The 16776-nt window shown below is 36.2% G+C and overlaps 1 protein-coding gene across 1 annotated transcript; it reads right to left on the reverse strand.

Moving 5' to 3' along the window:
• Nucleotides 1–1077: 1077 nt before the first annotated feature.
• On the reverse strand, nt 1078–15586 carry LOC128226928 (uncharacterized). The gene is made up of 3 exons (XM_052937042.1): nt 15508–15586; nt 13075–13166; nt 1078–6897 (listed from the first exon to the last, which is right to left on the reverse strand). The coding sequence occupies exon 3, from the start codon at nt 6821–6823 to the stop codon at nt 5912–5914; it is 912 nt and encodes a 303-aa protein (XP_052793002.1). The 5' UTR covers nt 6824–6897; nt 13075–13166; nt 15508–15586; the 3' UTR covers nt 1078–5911.
• Between the last annotated feature and the right edge of the window lie 1190 nt (nt 15587–16776).

Raw genomic sequence — 16776 nt, forward strand, 5'->3', positions numbered from 1 at the left:
GACTGTTTTTAAGCTAAAATTAAAAAAAAAATCGATTTTTTTAGCAAAAAAAAAAACCTTTTGAGTCGGGGCATTTTCGGCGGGTCGGCCGGCAATAGCAAACAGATAATTTTTTAAGAGTGGCCTAAGATATGACTTAAACAATATGTCTTGTCTGAGAATCAAACTGTTTGCAACTTGGTTGCATTTGTAAACAAGTGAATATTTGAAGCGAACGACATTGTTTGCAACAGCATTAATGTGTAGAATTGATTGATTTGATCAGTGGGACTTCAATGTTTTTTTTTCAAATTTCACCTATTCCACTATGTTGTCATTCATATCCATACTTTAATGAATTAAGAAAGTAACTTAAGGACCAATAAATGATTCAAGATTGTTTATTATCTGATTGATATGGTTCAGAGTTCAGGTGCATATAGGCATTGAATTGAGTGGCTAGCAATTGAGTTGGCTCTAAATTTTTTGGTTTAAATAAAACATCTAAACTAAAAATCAGATAACAAATAATGGTCATGCATTTATCGTTTCGATACTTACATAACAAAGACATTAGTTTTTGTACTATGTTTTCATTTGTCGAACTGATGTTTATTGTACATTAACTCATCTAGAGACGCATAATTGCGCATCTATTGTGGCTGCCATTTAAAGACATTATGAGAAATAGAGTATTTGCTCCTCAGGAGAAAATGCTCTATTTCTCCTGTCTTTAAAAAACATTGATATTAGGCAATACTTTGAGATTATATTAAGTATGCTAAAAATAGAGAAATATCGTCAAAATCTAAATATAGTATAGGGATAATGAGTTAAAAGCAGCCAATTTTGTTCTTGTTTAGGATTCCTATGTTATGTTAGAATTCATTTTGATCCATACTTTTCTAGGAGTGCCGACGCGTTTGTTCACATCAGATCTGGAGTTACTACATGTGTGTATATATATATATATATATATATATATATATATATATATATATATATATATATATATATATATATATATATATATATATATATATATACTTTGCATCTTATCTAGATCTTACCTTGTTGAAATTATGCCAAACAGTTCACATGAAACATTTGTCAAATAATTGTTGGAAAAGATGATCATCTACATACTGACATCCATTGTTTATCTTTTTATGCAAAACCTCTCCAACCCTACACTTTTAACAAACAATGTCTATTTTCTGTAAGTGCAGGTGATATCTGCATTATTGCAGGCTTGCACACATACAGACGTTTTCTGTCCACATGGAGCTATAGCACATGACAATATTCATATATCCAGAGTGTCTGGTTTAGAGAGAATTTACTGTATGCAATATTGTTGTAATGTCTGCAAAACGATATGTTAAAAAATTGTATAAGTTTTATCATGTGTGTTATTAAATAACGAATACCATGCAAGCATAATAAAATTGATTTCGTAGCTTGTTGTTGTTTTATTTTACGAGTCATTGTCTACCAGGTTGCATAATTCATCTTGCATAAAAACTGGATGTTCTCCGATTCAAGTTGCAGTAAAATTCCAAAATAAGAATTTAATTATTAAATGGTTGGATTTAGGTTGGATTCACATTGGAAAAGGGTTGGATTTTGGTTGGGAAAAGGTTGGATTCACGCTGGAAAAGGGTTGGATTTAGGTTGAAAGGTTGGATTCAGTTGGAAAAGGTTTGGATTCACGTCGGAAAAGGGTTGGATTTAGGTAGGAAAATGGTCGGACCCCGACGTCTATACGACGTCGGAAAAAAGACGTCTTAAAAACAAATCCAACCAAAATCCAACGTTAATCCAACATCGGGGTCCAACGTCTATACAACGTCGGTACAACGTCTTTTGTTTGCTGGGTAGGCATTCATAGTCGTTTATATGACTTTTAAACTTCACAATGGACTTACGTTTTGTTTAAGCAAATGTCTGGAGTCTTTGATTTGCCATGACGTCAATGTACCAAACAGTAGTTTTTAATCTCCACTATTAGACAGCTTGAAAATGTAACACATTAACTGATAGCTGGTAAGATCATTAATCTATGTGATTTCTATCCTCTAGAGCAATTCAAAGTTCATTAGTTGTCTTAATCACTGACAAAATGTGTACAAACAACCGAATAACAACAATAAGCCGCCATTTTGAATTGAACCGGAAGTACACTTCTGCAGACGATAATGGATGAAGCTTTCATTTTTTGTGTCGTTTATTTGACCACGATGGCAAACTGGTGAGTTTTTACCTATCACTTGTAGACTATTGTTGAACTAAATTGGTTTTGACTCCTTACTTAATGTACAAAATTATTCAATGACATCAAGTAACTGTAATTTCTGGAAAGAGAATGTCAATCGTCAGTTTGAATTTTCTTTTAATTAATTTTAATTCTTATAATTTAATATTTATTTTTTTTTTTACAAAAAAATCATTAGCACTTATTGCAATTTCGTTTCATCGCTTTGAAATGGTTTTACTTGTGTAATACTTTCATTTGATCGGAAAAGAGACAATTTAAAGAAGTCGCGAAAATATATGACAGTTTAGACTTTATGATTTGTGACTGCATTCTTTTAATGTTCTTGGGTGATTGGGTAAAGTACCATGTGTTACTCATAATTATTTATGATATTCACTGAAATAATTGTCCATTTCAGACTCAATGGAGACAAGTAATACACAACCAGACCGTTCAAGTGAGGATGTTAATTTTCCCCATTTCTGGTATGCCTGACCCCTGATCACTTGGACACCGTACAGACCCCCAACCCACAAACATGTCCTGTACAATTTCTGTAGGTGTTCACTTAATTATGACACTAGAGTTATTGGTAAGGATTTGAGTTAAGATAATTTTAAAATTTATGAAGTTTTTTCTTGTCATGAAAGCGTCATAGTGGATTTCAATGGAACCAAATATATATTTGACAGAAATGAGTGTAGCTGTAAATACAAAGTCGTACATTTATGTTGTTTTCTGGGAGGACCCATTTCTCTCAAACATAGCCATTCTACTACGAGAACAATGCCTGTTAACTGTCATATGACTTGACAGTAGATTGCAAATAGTTTACTTTTACTTTGAGGCTTATGTAAATCGCCCTGTACCTACAATTAATACTAGTGAATTTTGTTTCAACTGCAAAGTAAAACAATGTGAACAACTTAAAATCTCATCAATTCTATAATCTTGAGTTCAAATAATTTACAATTGGCCTTATTTAAGGAAAGAAGACTTTATTTTTAACTTGCTTCTTATTATTAAAATCTAAATTCAATGTCATATATTTTTCAGGGAAAACGGACTTAAAATAGAGGAAGACAACTGCCATTTGAGAAAGAAAAGGAGTACATGGGCGATACATATTACTGCACTGTGCACAGTATAGAATAAAATCATCTACCAACTCCATGTTAGTTGCTGTGGGCATCAACATTGATACAGATGCAATTTTGGAAACTGTTCATTCAAAAATAAGAGTTACTCTATCTTAACTAATGCAGAAGTAAAAACCGTTCCTGTATAGTGAAGGACTTGTTTACACTTTAGAACTAGATGCTAAAAATTTTCTTGCAAGTTGCTGTGATTAAATAAATAACAAACTTACACATCAACCCTAAAGAAGAACCATCATCATCTACAATGATGTAATAATTTTGCAATGTGTATATACTCACAACAGTGTTGTGTTATAAAAAGTGGAAGTGTTATAAATGGACGACTTACTGACAAAACCATAGAACTGTCATATTTTCTAATGATTAGTCTTGTTTCATTATAACTTCTTAAACCATTATTAAAATTTAATAAATTAGTTTTATAAATTAATATGTGTTCAATTGCATTACTTAGTTTTTTTTTAATTTCAAATGTTTTTGTTCTTTAAGATTTTGTTCTGTAATGCTGTTGATTAAGCCTGGAAGTAAATATGTTGTAACATGTAATATGGATATTGTTTCTAATTAATGTCACAGATTCTAGTTGTATTCCACTAAAAGTTTACTGCTGGTATACCACTGAAATACCATTGGTATACCACCAGCATACCGCTGGTATTTCACTGACATTTTTACTGGGGTAATTCAGGCAATTTGTTGTTCTGGAACTGTTTTAGAACTTGGGAGTTCTTCAAGAACTAAATGAACAGTTCCAGAACAGTTCTAGAACTTGAAGTGCTTGTGGACAAATGTTCAAGAACTAGTTCTTGAACAACAAATGGCCTCAAGACCTACTATTTCAAGAACTGTTCTAGAACTGGCCATTTGTTGTTCTAGAACTAGAGTTCTTGAACATTTGTCAAATGTTCAAGAACTAGTTCTAGAATGGTTCCAGAACTAGAAGTTCTAAAACTTAGTTCTTCAGGCCATTTGTTGTTCATGAACTAGTTCAAGAACTTGACTTTTTCTGGAATATCTCGCAGGGGACATTGCCATTACAGTTTGTGATAACAAAAAACATCAGTATCTGCAAACAGTGAAACCTCAAGTGTTGACTTGGTTGTGTGTGCCTGCTTAATTAAAACCAATCTGGAAGAAGGGACACAGTATTATTGTGATTATCCCTGAAAGACATGACGACTTCACCACTTAGGCTCTTTTTAGTTTTAAGTTTGAATATGATATTATACCTGGCTTAAAATGTCAACAAAAAGGGCATTGCAACAAGAAAGTATACTGATTAGCACCAAATATCATCATGCTGTTTAAATACCACACTTGACATACTTGACATCAACTTTTAAAATCAATAATCATTATTACAAGCCTATTTAGTAATTAAATTGTTCCACAGGAAAACAAGAACAAACAATTTACAAATGTACTAATGCACCAGTCAATTGTAACCACGGCCCCCTCCCCCCCAGGTCCTGGGAAAGTTGGGACTTTGACTTTCGGTCCAGCCAATCCCGGGTAAAATCCCCATCCTGCAGTTACAAACTGATGGTAAAATCCCCGCCGAATGCCCCCGCACCCCAGTGACCCTAGGTAAGGCCCTTTCCCGGCTATATCTGTCGCGAAGACAAAATCACCACATTCACCCGGCACTGAAGGGCCACCAGGACAGTAAAAACAAAGCCTATTTCCCCAGCTATCCCCGCTATACCCCTGGACTGTGGTGGGGGGGGGTCCGTGATTACATTTGACTTGCGCATACATTCCAATGAAACATATAATAACTTACAGTTCATGCAATTACCCATTTACCACCCCTTTCCCACGCTGAAACTATTGGGTTAACTTCCTTTGCATATAATTATATAATTACTTAATAATAAAAAGAACAATATCATTAGTAGCGATTTAAATAAAATAAATTTAATCAACATTTATAATCACCTTGTAAATTTCTTTAAAAAATCACATCTTAAGAACAAAAATTTCAAAATAACAGTTATTGCAATGATTATAAATTTAATACATTATCCTCAAACAGTCCTTAGACAAGTTTTAAAGACATGTAGAAAAACCTTTTTATGTAGGCATAATATTACATATTGTGGTCCTAGGCACTGAATAAAGCATTACACTCTAGTTTTAGGATTTCTAGATTGGTGTAACGGTTTCATTGCTTTCAACAGTCAGCAGGCACAAATAGTTGAGACTGCTTTTGTTTCTTGTATGCTGTATAATTATTTCAAATACATGTTGTAAGACTGACAAAATAAATAGCCTATTTAAATAAAAAAATATATGTTATATATATAATATATATGTGATAGTCAACCTTTGATAAAATGATACTTTTTCATCCAGATGTTTTGGAGGTAAAGCAACTGTATTTAAAAAAAATGTATATATATACTGAATCAGTGAGTTCATGAAGTGCTACCCTTAACTCAAGTTTCATTTCATAATAAATAATACATCAACACAGATTTGGGCCAACTACATGTGTACATGTAGATAATAATCATTAAATTTTGGACTTCACCTTCATGTGATGTGTCAAACCAGGAACCGTGAATAGGAACCTGTCAACATACTGTGTGTACTCCTCCTTGTGCACCTGGTAATGGGCCGCGTGTCTTGATGTCTCCCAGCACCGATGGGTGATTGGAAAATTGAATGTGCGTCCCCAACTATCCACCATCTTCTCAACCACTTGGTAGTCTGATATAGGATCGTTCTTGCATGAAAACACCAGGGTTGGCACATTCAGGGGCTTCTGCTTGAACAAACTGATGTAATAGTCATAGAAGGTGACAGTGTGTGAGTGAGTCAACCAGAAGTACAAGTTCATCAAAGCTGGAATTGTTTTTCTGACAATAAAGTTTTCAGATGCCCCCATTCCAACTCCAACAGCCATATCTTTTAGTGTTCCTACAGTCAAGCTATCATACACAACAGCTCTTATCCTGCTCTGAATGTCCCCATAAGCTGTAGGTTGATCATACATCTCACCCATAAGCACAGTGAAATTGTAGGCTCCCATTGAAAAGGCATGTACTACAATGTCACCATATGACTGACAATTGCTCTTGATGTACTGCAGTAACGACTTTACCAGAACTTTAGAATTCTTTGGCCAAGAAAAATGCTTCAAACTGCTTTTAACGTATAAAACGTCATACCCATATGAATGATACATATTGCTGTAGTTCTTAATGACTTTTAATGGTGCACCATAAAAGCCAAACAGAATAACTAATGTTTGTGGCTGACAGCTCAATTCAGCCTTGCTAATGTTAAAATTGTCATTTTGGGTGCTTATATCCAACAACTCAACAGCCAGAGCAAATGAAATTCTCTTTGCAAGGTTGTTATATCCATATTGAACAGGGAACTTTTGACTGCTAAGTGGCGGAGTTCGTCCTGAGCTTTCCATCTGTATCACAGCAGCTTGTTGATGGTTGACCACAGTATTGTATCCTTGATATGACTCGACAAGACCTTAACATCCTGAAAATAAAGTAAAAAAGACAGAATGTTTAATAATGGTAACAAAACAATTGACCTGATTCCAATCAAACATTGATTTATTATCATACTATCTAATTATATCTTTTTATGTCATAACTAGCCATCAGTTAGGTACAGTACACTCATCAAGTAAGACCCTTTCCTTGCACACTCCAATGGATAAAGCTAATGTTTGCGGGTTTCCTCTGAGGGTAAAACAGTTTCCTCTGCGAAAAAAGGAAACTTCAAAGGGAAACAAATGCAGCTGTACTACGTTTGTAAAGGCATACTTGATTGGTTCTGAATATACTTCTACCCAATCGACATTGCGCTTTCTAACTTCAGACTTTTATGAAAAGGTCATTTTCTTTTTAATATAAACAACAACTCAAAATGTAATGATTTAGGCCAGTACTAAATCTTTTTAATTCACAATGTCTATTATCAATATCTTTAGAACAAAGTGCGAGCATGCAGCGCAGTTAGGGTGCTTTTGTATGCGTAACGATCCGCTGTAGACAGCGGATGTGCGTTCATAGTATAACATTCCGTTATAGACGGAGTACGTTCATAGTATGTTAACTTGGTTGGTAATAATATGCAAATTAGCAAAGCCTGGGTTCTGTATGGATTGAGAATAAACTGTTATATGAAGACCAGCAGACCCCTTCAGGGTCGAGCATGGTTTTCTCTGAAGGGATCTGTTGGTGTTTATTGGTGACATCGCACGTTACAAAAGGTGGCAGTGGTGGGATATTGACAACTGCCGGAACGGAGTTGCCTTACCCCTGAGTTTCCCAGACCAAGACTCGGGACGAGTTTTCTCAGAGGGGAAAGTAATGTAATGGTCCTGTGTAGGCAGCGGATTAGTGTAACGGTCCGCTGTAGGCGGCGGATGTACATTCATATTTTAACATTCCATTATAGACGGAAGTACGTTCATAGTACGTATGTTAACTTGGTTGGTAATATGCAAATTAGCAAAGCCTTGGTTCTGTATGGATTGAGAATAAACTGTATATAAAGACCAGCGGACCCCTTCAGGGTCGAGCATGCTTTTCTCTGAAAGGATCTGTTGGTGTTTGTTTGATGTTGCAAGTTACACATGTTAAACCAAAGCCTAACCTTTTACAAGATTGAAAAGTAAATGTGATGCCGTCCGGACAGGCTGATGAGCATTGAGCTCTTCAAAAGATGATGGTATTTGACAAAAAAAACTATGACACCATACTTGTTTTGTGACTGCTTAATATTACATTCTAAAACAAAATGTCATTTTTTATTATATTAAATATGGATTGTCAAGTTGAATAATGGAATGAAAAATCACTTGCCTTCAGGACAAAACAAGAGCTGTCACAGTATGTGACGAATGCCGCCGAATGTGACATTGACCTATGAACAAGGTCAGTACATGAAAAGTTAAAGATCAAACAAATACATATGGCAAGTTATTTTAAATTGCCTCTGAACATAAAAAATACCACCCATACTTGACAACTTACATTCTTATGTCCTTATATTCAGCATTCCATTGTAAACAAGAGATGTTTGTCAAACATTATGCCCCCCTGAGCGCCATGTTGTCAGGATTATATGGACAATTGAATGAAATATGCATGGACCGAAATGACAGCTGATTTGTTGCTGCTTTAAGATTATGACCATGAAAGTGTGAGGATAAAGTGTGTTATGACCGTCATGACCTTTGACTCTATGAACTCAAAATCCAGAGTCATCAGCTGGTCACTAGAAACCTAAATGTCAAGTTTGAGGGCCATGGGTGCAGGCATCGTCAAGTTATCACAAGACAAGTTTTTTTCGTTCAAGGTCACTGTGACCTTGACCTTTGACCCGATGACCCCTTAAATCATAGGGGTCATCTACAAGTCAGATGCAACTCCAAGTCAAGTTTGAAGGCCATGGGTTCAGGCATTGTTAAGTTATCGCTCAGTCAACCTTTTATCATTCAAGATCACTGTGACCTTGACCTTTGGCTCTCTGAATCCTAAAATCAATAAGGGTGATCTACTGGTCAGGCTTAACATCCATGTCAAGTTTAATGATCATAGGTTCAGGCATTGTTGAGATATCAGGGGGGAAATTTGTTAACTTTTTTGCGTAAAAGGTTACTGTGACATTGACCTTGACCTGATGACCCCCAAAGTCGATAGGGGTCATCTACTGGGAGGCCCAACCTCCATGTCAAGTTTGAGGGCCATGGGTGCAGGCATTGTTGAGTTATCACTTGGACAACCTTTTATCATTTAAGGTCACTGTGACCTTGACCTTTGACGAACCCTAAAATTAATAGGGACAATGTTCTGGTCAGGCCCAACCTCCAATTCAATTATGAGGGCCATGGGTCACTGTGACCTTGACCTTTGGCCAGATGACCCCCAAAAACCATAGGGGTCATCTCCTGGTCAGGCCAATTCTCCAAGTCAAGTTTAAGGGCCATGGGTGCAGACATTGTTGAGTTATCAATCGGACAACCTTTTACCATTTAAGGTCACTGTGACCTTGACCTTTGACCCATTGAGCCCAAAAAACAATAGGGGTCAGCTACTGGTCAGGCCTAACTTCCAAGTCAAGTTTGAGGGCCATGGGTGCAGGCATTGTCGAGTTATCACTCGGACAACCTTTTACCATTCAAGGTGACTGTGACCTTGACCTTTGGCCAGATGACCCCCAAAAACAAAAGGGGTCATGTACTGGTCAGGCCCAATTCCAAGTCAAGTTTGAGGGCCATGGGTGCAGGCATTGTCAAGTTATCACACGGAAAACCTTTAACCATTCAAGGTGACTATGACCTTGACCTTTGGCCCGATGACCCCCAAAAACAATAGGGGTCTTCTACTGGTCAGGCCCAACCTCCAATTCAATTATGAGGGCCATGGGTGAAGGCATTGTTGAATTATCATTTGGGCAACCTTTTACCATTCAAGGTCACTGTGACCTTGACCTTTGGCCCGATGACCCCCAAAAACAATAGGGGTCATCTACTGGTCAGGCCCAACCTCCAATTTAATTATGAGGGCCATGGGTGCAGGCATTGTTGAGTTATCACTGGACAATCTTTTACCATTCAAGGTCACTGTGACCTTATCCTTTGACCAGATTAGCCCCAAAAACAATAGGGGTCAGCTACTGGTCAGGCCCAACCTCAAGGTCAAGTATGAGGGCCATGGGTGCAGGCATTGTCAAGTTATCACTCGGACGACCTTTTACCATTCAAGGTCACTGTGACCTTGACCTTTGGCCTGATGACCCCCCAAAACAATCGGGGTCATCTACTGGTCAGGCCCAACCTTCATGTAAAGTTTGATGACCATACGTCCAGGAATTGTTGAGTTATCACTCGGACAAGCTTTGGTCTACCGACAGACCGACCGACCGACAAACCGACATGCCTGTGCAAAGCAATATACCCCTCTTCTTCGAAGGGGGGCATAATAAACACTAAGTGTATCTTTCACCTTAGAGGTAGGAACATGGGTCTTGCACGTGACACATCGTCTTGGTATGTCGAACTTGACCTAAGAGGTAGGGACACGGTTCTTGCACGCGACACGTCGTCTTGGTATGTTGAACACATGTGGCAAGTTATTTTAAAATCTGTCCATACAAGAGAAAGTAACAGTCCGGACACGACAACCTATACTCTATGTCCTTATATGCAGCATTCCATTGTGAATAAACACTAAGTATGACCTTGACCTAAGAGGTAGGGACAAGGGTCTTGCACGCGACACGTCGTCATGGTATGCCGAACACATGTGGCAAGTTATTTTAAAATCTGTCCATACAAGGGAAAGTTACAGCCCAGACACGAGTTATTGAGCCTGACACACGGACTGAAGGAAGGACGGACGGACAGACGGACGGTGCGATTTTAATATGCCCACCTTCGGGGGCATAAAAAAATGAAAATATGCTTGACTCTGTTAATTGTTGTAAAAGCATCAGACAAGAAGCACCGTCTTGATTTCTTAATATATCTACATTTTTAGGTTAATAAATAGGTCAGTTTTTTAGTTTAAGAGGCCATCTTTTGTAAACAAAATATATGTACTTATTTATGTATTTAACATGACTGGGTTAAAAATGTATACCAAAGCCAGGATTCGAACTCAAGACCTTCTGAAAAGACCTTCTAAAAAAAAGCGCTTTTCTCCCCCATTATGTGGTCATAGGTGAGAAATATTCAATGATGGACATGAAATTTGTACTTTTGGACTGGAGACGAACAAACATAGGGGTCATCTACAGGTCATGACCAACCTACATACAAAGTATGAAGTTCCTGGGTCCAAGTATGAAGTTCCTGGGTCCAAGCTTTCATTATTTATTGAGCCGAAAGAAGTGTGACGTACAGACTGGTGACCAACAAATTGTTTTTTACCTGAAGGTCACTTTGACCTTGACCTACTGACCTCAAAATCAATAAGGGTCACCTAATAATCAAGACCAACTAGCAAACCAAGTATGAAGTTCCTGGGCAAAATTTGTGTTTAGTAAATCAGTCGAAACTTATTTTACCTCAAGGTACCCTTGACCTTTGACCTACTGACCTGAAAATCAATAGGGGTCATCTACTAGTCATGATCAACTGGCATTCCAGGTATGAAGTTCCAGGATGCAAGCATTCTTAAGCTATTGAGCAGATACCGTTTTTTAGCTCACAGAATTGCGACCTTGATCTTTGACCTTCTGATCCCAAAATCAATAGGGGCCATCACCTAGTCATGACTAACTGGCATACCAAGTATGAAGTTTCTGGGTGTAAGCGTTTTTTAGTTATTGAGCGGAAACCTTTCCTTACATCAAGGTCACAGTGACCTTGACCTTTGACCTACTGTTCGCAAAATCAATAGGAGTTATCTACTAGTCATGACCAACTAGCATAACAAGTATAAAGTTCCTGGGTATTCTTTAGTTATTGAGCAGAAACTGTTTCTTCACCTCAAGGTCATGGTGACCTTGACCTTTGACCTACTGATCTCAAAATCAATAAGAGTCATCTACTAGTCATGACCACCTAGCATACCAAGTATGAAGTTCATGGGTGCAAGCATTCTTTAGTTATTTTGCAGAAACCATTTTGAAGCTAAAGGTCACGGCCAACATATCAATTTTTACCTGAAGGTAACCTTGACCTTTGACCTTTTGATCTCAAAATCAATAGGATTAATCAACTAGTCATGACCAACTAGCATACCAAGTATGAAGTTCCTTGGTCTAAGTGTTCTATAGTCATTGAGCGGAAACGAAGTGTGACGTAGGACGTAGTGACGGACTGACTGACTGACTGACTGACAGACCTAGTTAATTTAAGGCCTTATTTTCTCAATTGAAAAGGCACAAGCAGTTTAACAAAATTGAAATTCAAAACCTTAACCATCATTTCAAATTCAAAAAAGGTGATAATTTGCATATCATGCAAGATCATAGGTACCTTCCATGGCTGAGTGTGTACGATAGGTTCATCCCAATCTGAGCTTAGGGTGTTTTGCAGAAACAAGGTTTACTGAGTTTCTGTAAAACACCCTGAGCAAAGGTTGAGATGAACATATCATTCACGCTCGGCCATGTTGCTTTTTCTCCCACCTCAGATAAATAAAATAAAGTACTCGTTAAACTGTACTTTTTTGCTGGAACTCTTTATGAGTGTAGTGAAAATAGTGTGCGTATATATATATATATATATATATATATATATATATGATAATTCTTTTTTTGGTGGTCATGGTTATGCGGGAAGTAATTAAAATTATGTAAATTAGTTTTAAATTTTGCCACAATACAACGTTTCCATGATGCTACAGACAACGGTCAACAACATATAAGACAGGTAAATGTGTGATGAAAATAAAAAAGGAGTTTCATACAGGTACTTGTTTTATCTTTGCCTGTGGGCAGGATAAGAGTTTACAGCATGGAAAAATGTTTGGATCTACTTATCGGAGGTAGGAGAAAGAGTCATCTTACTTGGTAAATTCAGGTTGGATGGATGGGAATACATGTCAAAAGTTTCATTGCAATACATTGAAGTATTTGCTAAGTGAGCTTACAGGCAAAACCTTAACCGACCCCAAAGCAAGGGTGAGTAGAATAGCTCTCATTACATGTTAATAGTCAATTTACTAAAAATAAGAAATTAAAATGGTAAATTACCTGTCAAGGCAGCCCAATTGGTTAATGTTGCTTCTATTTCAATCTATTACTCGTGAGCTTGTGGAAATCACGGAGTGCTCCCATGCCCTGCCCTGAAAGAAAAGGTCCCTGATAAACAAAACCAAGTGAAAAGTCCATGAAGGACCCATATTGCACACAATGTACTTAAGCTTTTAATTCAGATTATTCGATAACTTTGTATAAAAAGGAAAGAGCATTTAAATGAAGAAATGATCCTGCTTATAGTGCTGAACCATAAGTATTATGACATTGTTAATTTGGCAAGTGAGCTCCTTAAGAGCTGTTTTCCTAGTGATTTCAGTGCAGAATTTCGGCCACATTCCCAACTTAAAAAATTACATTTTTTCTCCAATTCTGTGACATAATTCGCCTCTTAGGTGGTCCTCTTTTAAAAAGTATCAAAATCTGTTACAGCTGCAATTTGGCATCACTTGAGGAGATACCCATGTTTATTGTAGTGTTAATATTTATATGACACAGCATTTCAGTTAATTTATGTTACGAATATAACATGATAACATGCCCCTTTTGCCCGAACGCATTCCTTAATACACAAGCCACTCAGTGAAAGAGTGTCAAGGTTGGACATTCTAAACCCCACTACCAGTTTATTAGCATCTAACCTTTGGTTCCTTGTACCCTTAATGAATGCTGATTCACTATTCTCCGCAATCATTAAAAAATATAATGCTTGGCCCCTAGTCAATTATTAGCCAAGGTTGATCTTTCTGACACTGTTTATAAAACAATCCCTCTTGCTAATGCACCAGTCAATTGTAACCACGACCCCCAGTTCCTGAAAATAGCAGGGACTAAGTCCAGCCTATACCAGGTAAAATCCCCGCCATACAGGAACAAACTGCTGGTAAAATCCCAGCCAAATGGCCCCGCACCCCAGAGACATCCTAGGTATTAAAGGTCCATCCCCCTCTATTTTCGGTGCGAAAACAAAACCACTGCAATCAGTACTAACCGCAATGCACATTCACACGGCACTGCGGGGCCACCTGGAAGGTAAAAACAAGGCCCATTTCCTCTGCTATATACCCCGGACTTGGGAGGGCTAAGGATACAATTGACTGGTGTGTTACACTCATATCCTTTATTTTAGCCTGGTTTTTCAGTTTGTCAGCCTTTTTAAGCTTCTTGGCATAAGCACCATGAAAATACTTCAAATCAACTTTTTTTCCACAAAAGATAATTGTTTGCTATATCATTGATCCTCTATTATTCAATCAGACAACGCTAAAACTTTTTTTAAATCACAGGACATTGTGGAAGGTAAACAGGTACCGGCGGCAACAATTTTTTACCTGTCGCAATGTTTTAAACTGTATTCAGTAACATGAACCCAAGTATTGATTTCAAGCCTCTTATTTTAATAGGTCTCGTGATTTCTCACTATAACATATTTAGATTTTCTAAGAAGCTAAACATCAAGACAAAAAAAATCCTATAAAAAATCTTCTTTCTTTAAGTAATCATTTTTTCCTCCCTTGCCTCCAAAAAACTCATATTATTAGTCCTCCTCAGATTTGTTGAGCCCTGGAGTAGCTATATCTAACTCTTTTAATTCATCTTTTAATAAAAGAATGGTTATATACACAGGGGTTTCTCTTGAAAAAAAAAAATTCTGATAAATATTATATATAAGAAAAAAAAAATTCGAGAGAAACCCCTGTGGATATATACTGTAATTATAAATTATAATGAATACATGTAGTACTACAGTTCAAAATCAGGCACATCATTTATGCAAAAACGAAAGTAAAATTCTTGTTATTGACAAGGTTAAACAGAGCGTAAAGAGTGTCAACACTGTATATTCATCATAATGTTTAAATTAATATGATTGCCAGGAACATTGGTATTTTTCGTGCAAATGAAACTTTCTTGCAAAATTACTCCCATATGTTGCTGTTGTTTAGATATCTAGCTTTATTCTGTCAAATATTGATGTCAGACAGTAAGATGTTTTTAACAATTTCATGTTTATTGGGGAATACAAACTTGAAATAACTTTGTTGGCTCGTTTAATAATTTTAAAACCGACATGTATATTAAACTGATGCAGTATAATACTATTTTTGTAGATTTTTATCAAATCTTATTTTCTCGAAAAATTACACCAAACAACTAAATCTATTTTCGCCAAAATCAACCCTATTTTTCAGATTTTAATCAAAATCATATTTTCGCGAAAATAACTTTATTTTCAACAAAAATAACCTTATTTTCGCACCTTAGTCAAAATGGTATTTTCGCGAAAATAACTATATTTTCGTATTTTAGTCATACCCGTGTCGTTGCCTAAGTATCTGCTCATTTTGGACAATATGTTATTTTAGAGTCAACACGTACCAGACAAAAGAAGAAAAAGATTATTTCGGTCAACGTATTGCATTACTGTACCTGCAAAGTGGAAAAACACTTTTACAACCCGAAAACGGGTTTCAAAGTTCACAATGTGATTTGTAACAATCAAAACGGCTCACAACTGAAACGGACTGTATGGACAGTACAAAAACGCGGTCCTTTAAGCGGACGATATAGAAAGCGGACGACATAAACAAAGAAGGGTTTTGAAAACTGCGAACGATGTAGACAAAGAAGGACTTTATTCCATTACGTTTTAGAAAAATTTGATGCATTAAATTGGCATTTTTTATTCACACGAAGCCCAAAATCATTGGGCTAAACAGTTTGCATTAACACTAGTTGGTTTATAGGATTTTTTCAGTATTCATATCTGTAAATTTTGGTGCCACTTGTTGGATATTTATTGTGTGTATGTGATTCGTTTTTTTTCACATGTGAAATACTTAGGCAATTTTATTTGGTGCCCAGTGTATTCTTATCCCAGAGTTTAGTGTGTATGATTTTCTTGACGAAAGTATTCCGCAGTATTCCAATAAATGATATGTTGAGATTTGTTCTATTTCTATGTCGTCCGCACTATTCAAAACAGAACAGAACAGAACAGACAGTTTATTCGACTTATACATGTGTACATCGTCGTAATACATATAGTTATACATATAAACATGTCACGTATTTAAACTTACAAACATAATATAATAAAATAAAATATAAGCAAAAATATTATGTAAATTGGATACCAAATAATTATTATGTTAACTTTGGCAGTGAGAGAATGTTTCATAACTACTATATCAAGTTAAATTATTTATAAGTGAGTTGCGTATAATAAATGATTCTTTAATATATTTACAAACATTCATAACTTCCTTTTTATCACATGATACCAATAATTGATGGAATTTGAACACAGATGGATTAACATAATAGCATCGTTTTATATAAGTTACACGTAACTGACGATAGCATGGACAAATACATATGAGGTGATATTCATCCTCTATGTCCCTACTATTACAACATAAACAATATCTTTCGTTACGAGGTATATTGTAACGTGCATAACGTCCTGTTTGTATTCTTAAAGGGTGTGCAGAAACTCTCAATCTAACAAAGTATAAACGTAAATTCTTTGGAACTAAATCTAAATATATTTCATAATCAAAGGAAGTTTTGAAAATTCTATACATATCCAAAACAGAACTGTTACTAATATTACCATACCATTCTTGTTTAAATGTATCTATAATTCTACATTTAAATTCGTTTATAAATACATTAACATGCGCAATATTTGGTTTA

Source organism: Mya arenaria, chromosome 3 (assembly GCF_026914265.1).
Source record: "Mya arenaria isolate MELC-2E11 chromosome 3, ASM2691426v1".
NCBI classification, from domain to species: domain Eukaryota; kingdom Metazoa; phylum Mollusca; class Bivalvia; order Myida; family Myidae; genus Mya; species Mya arenaria.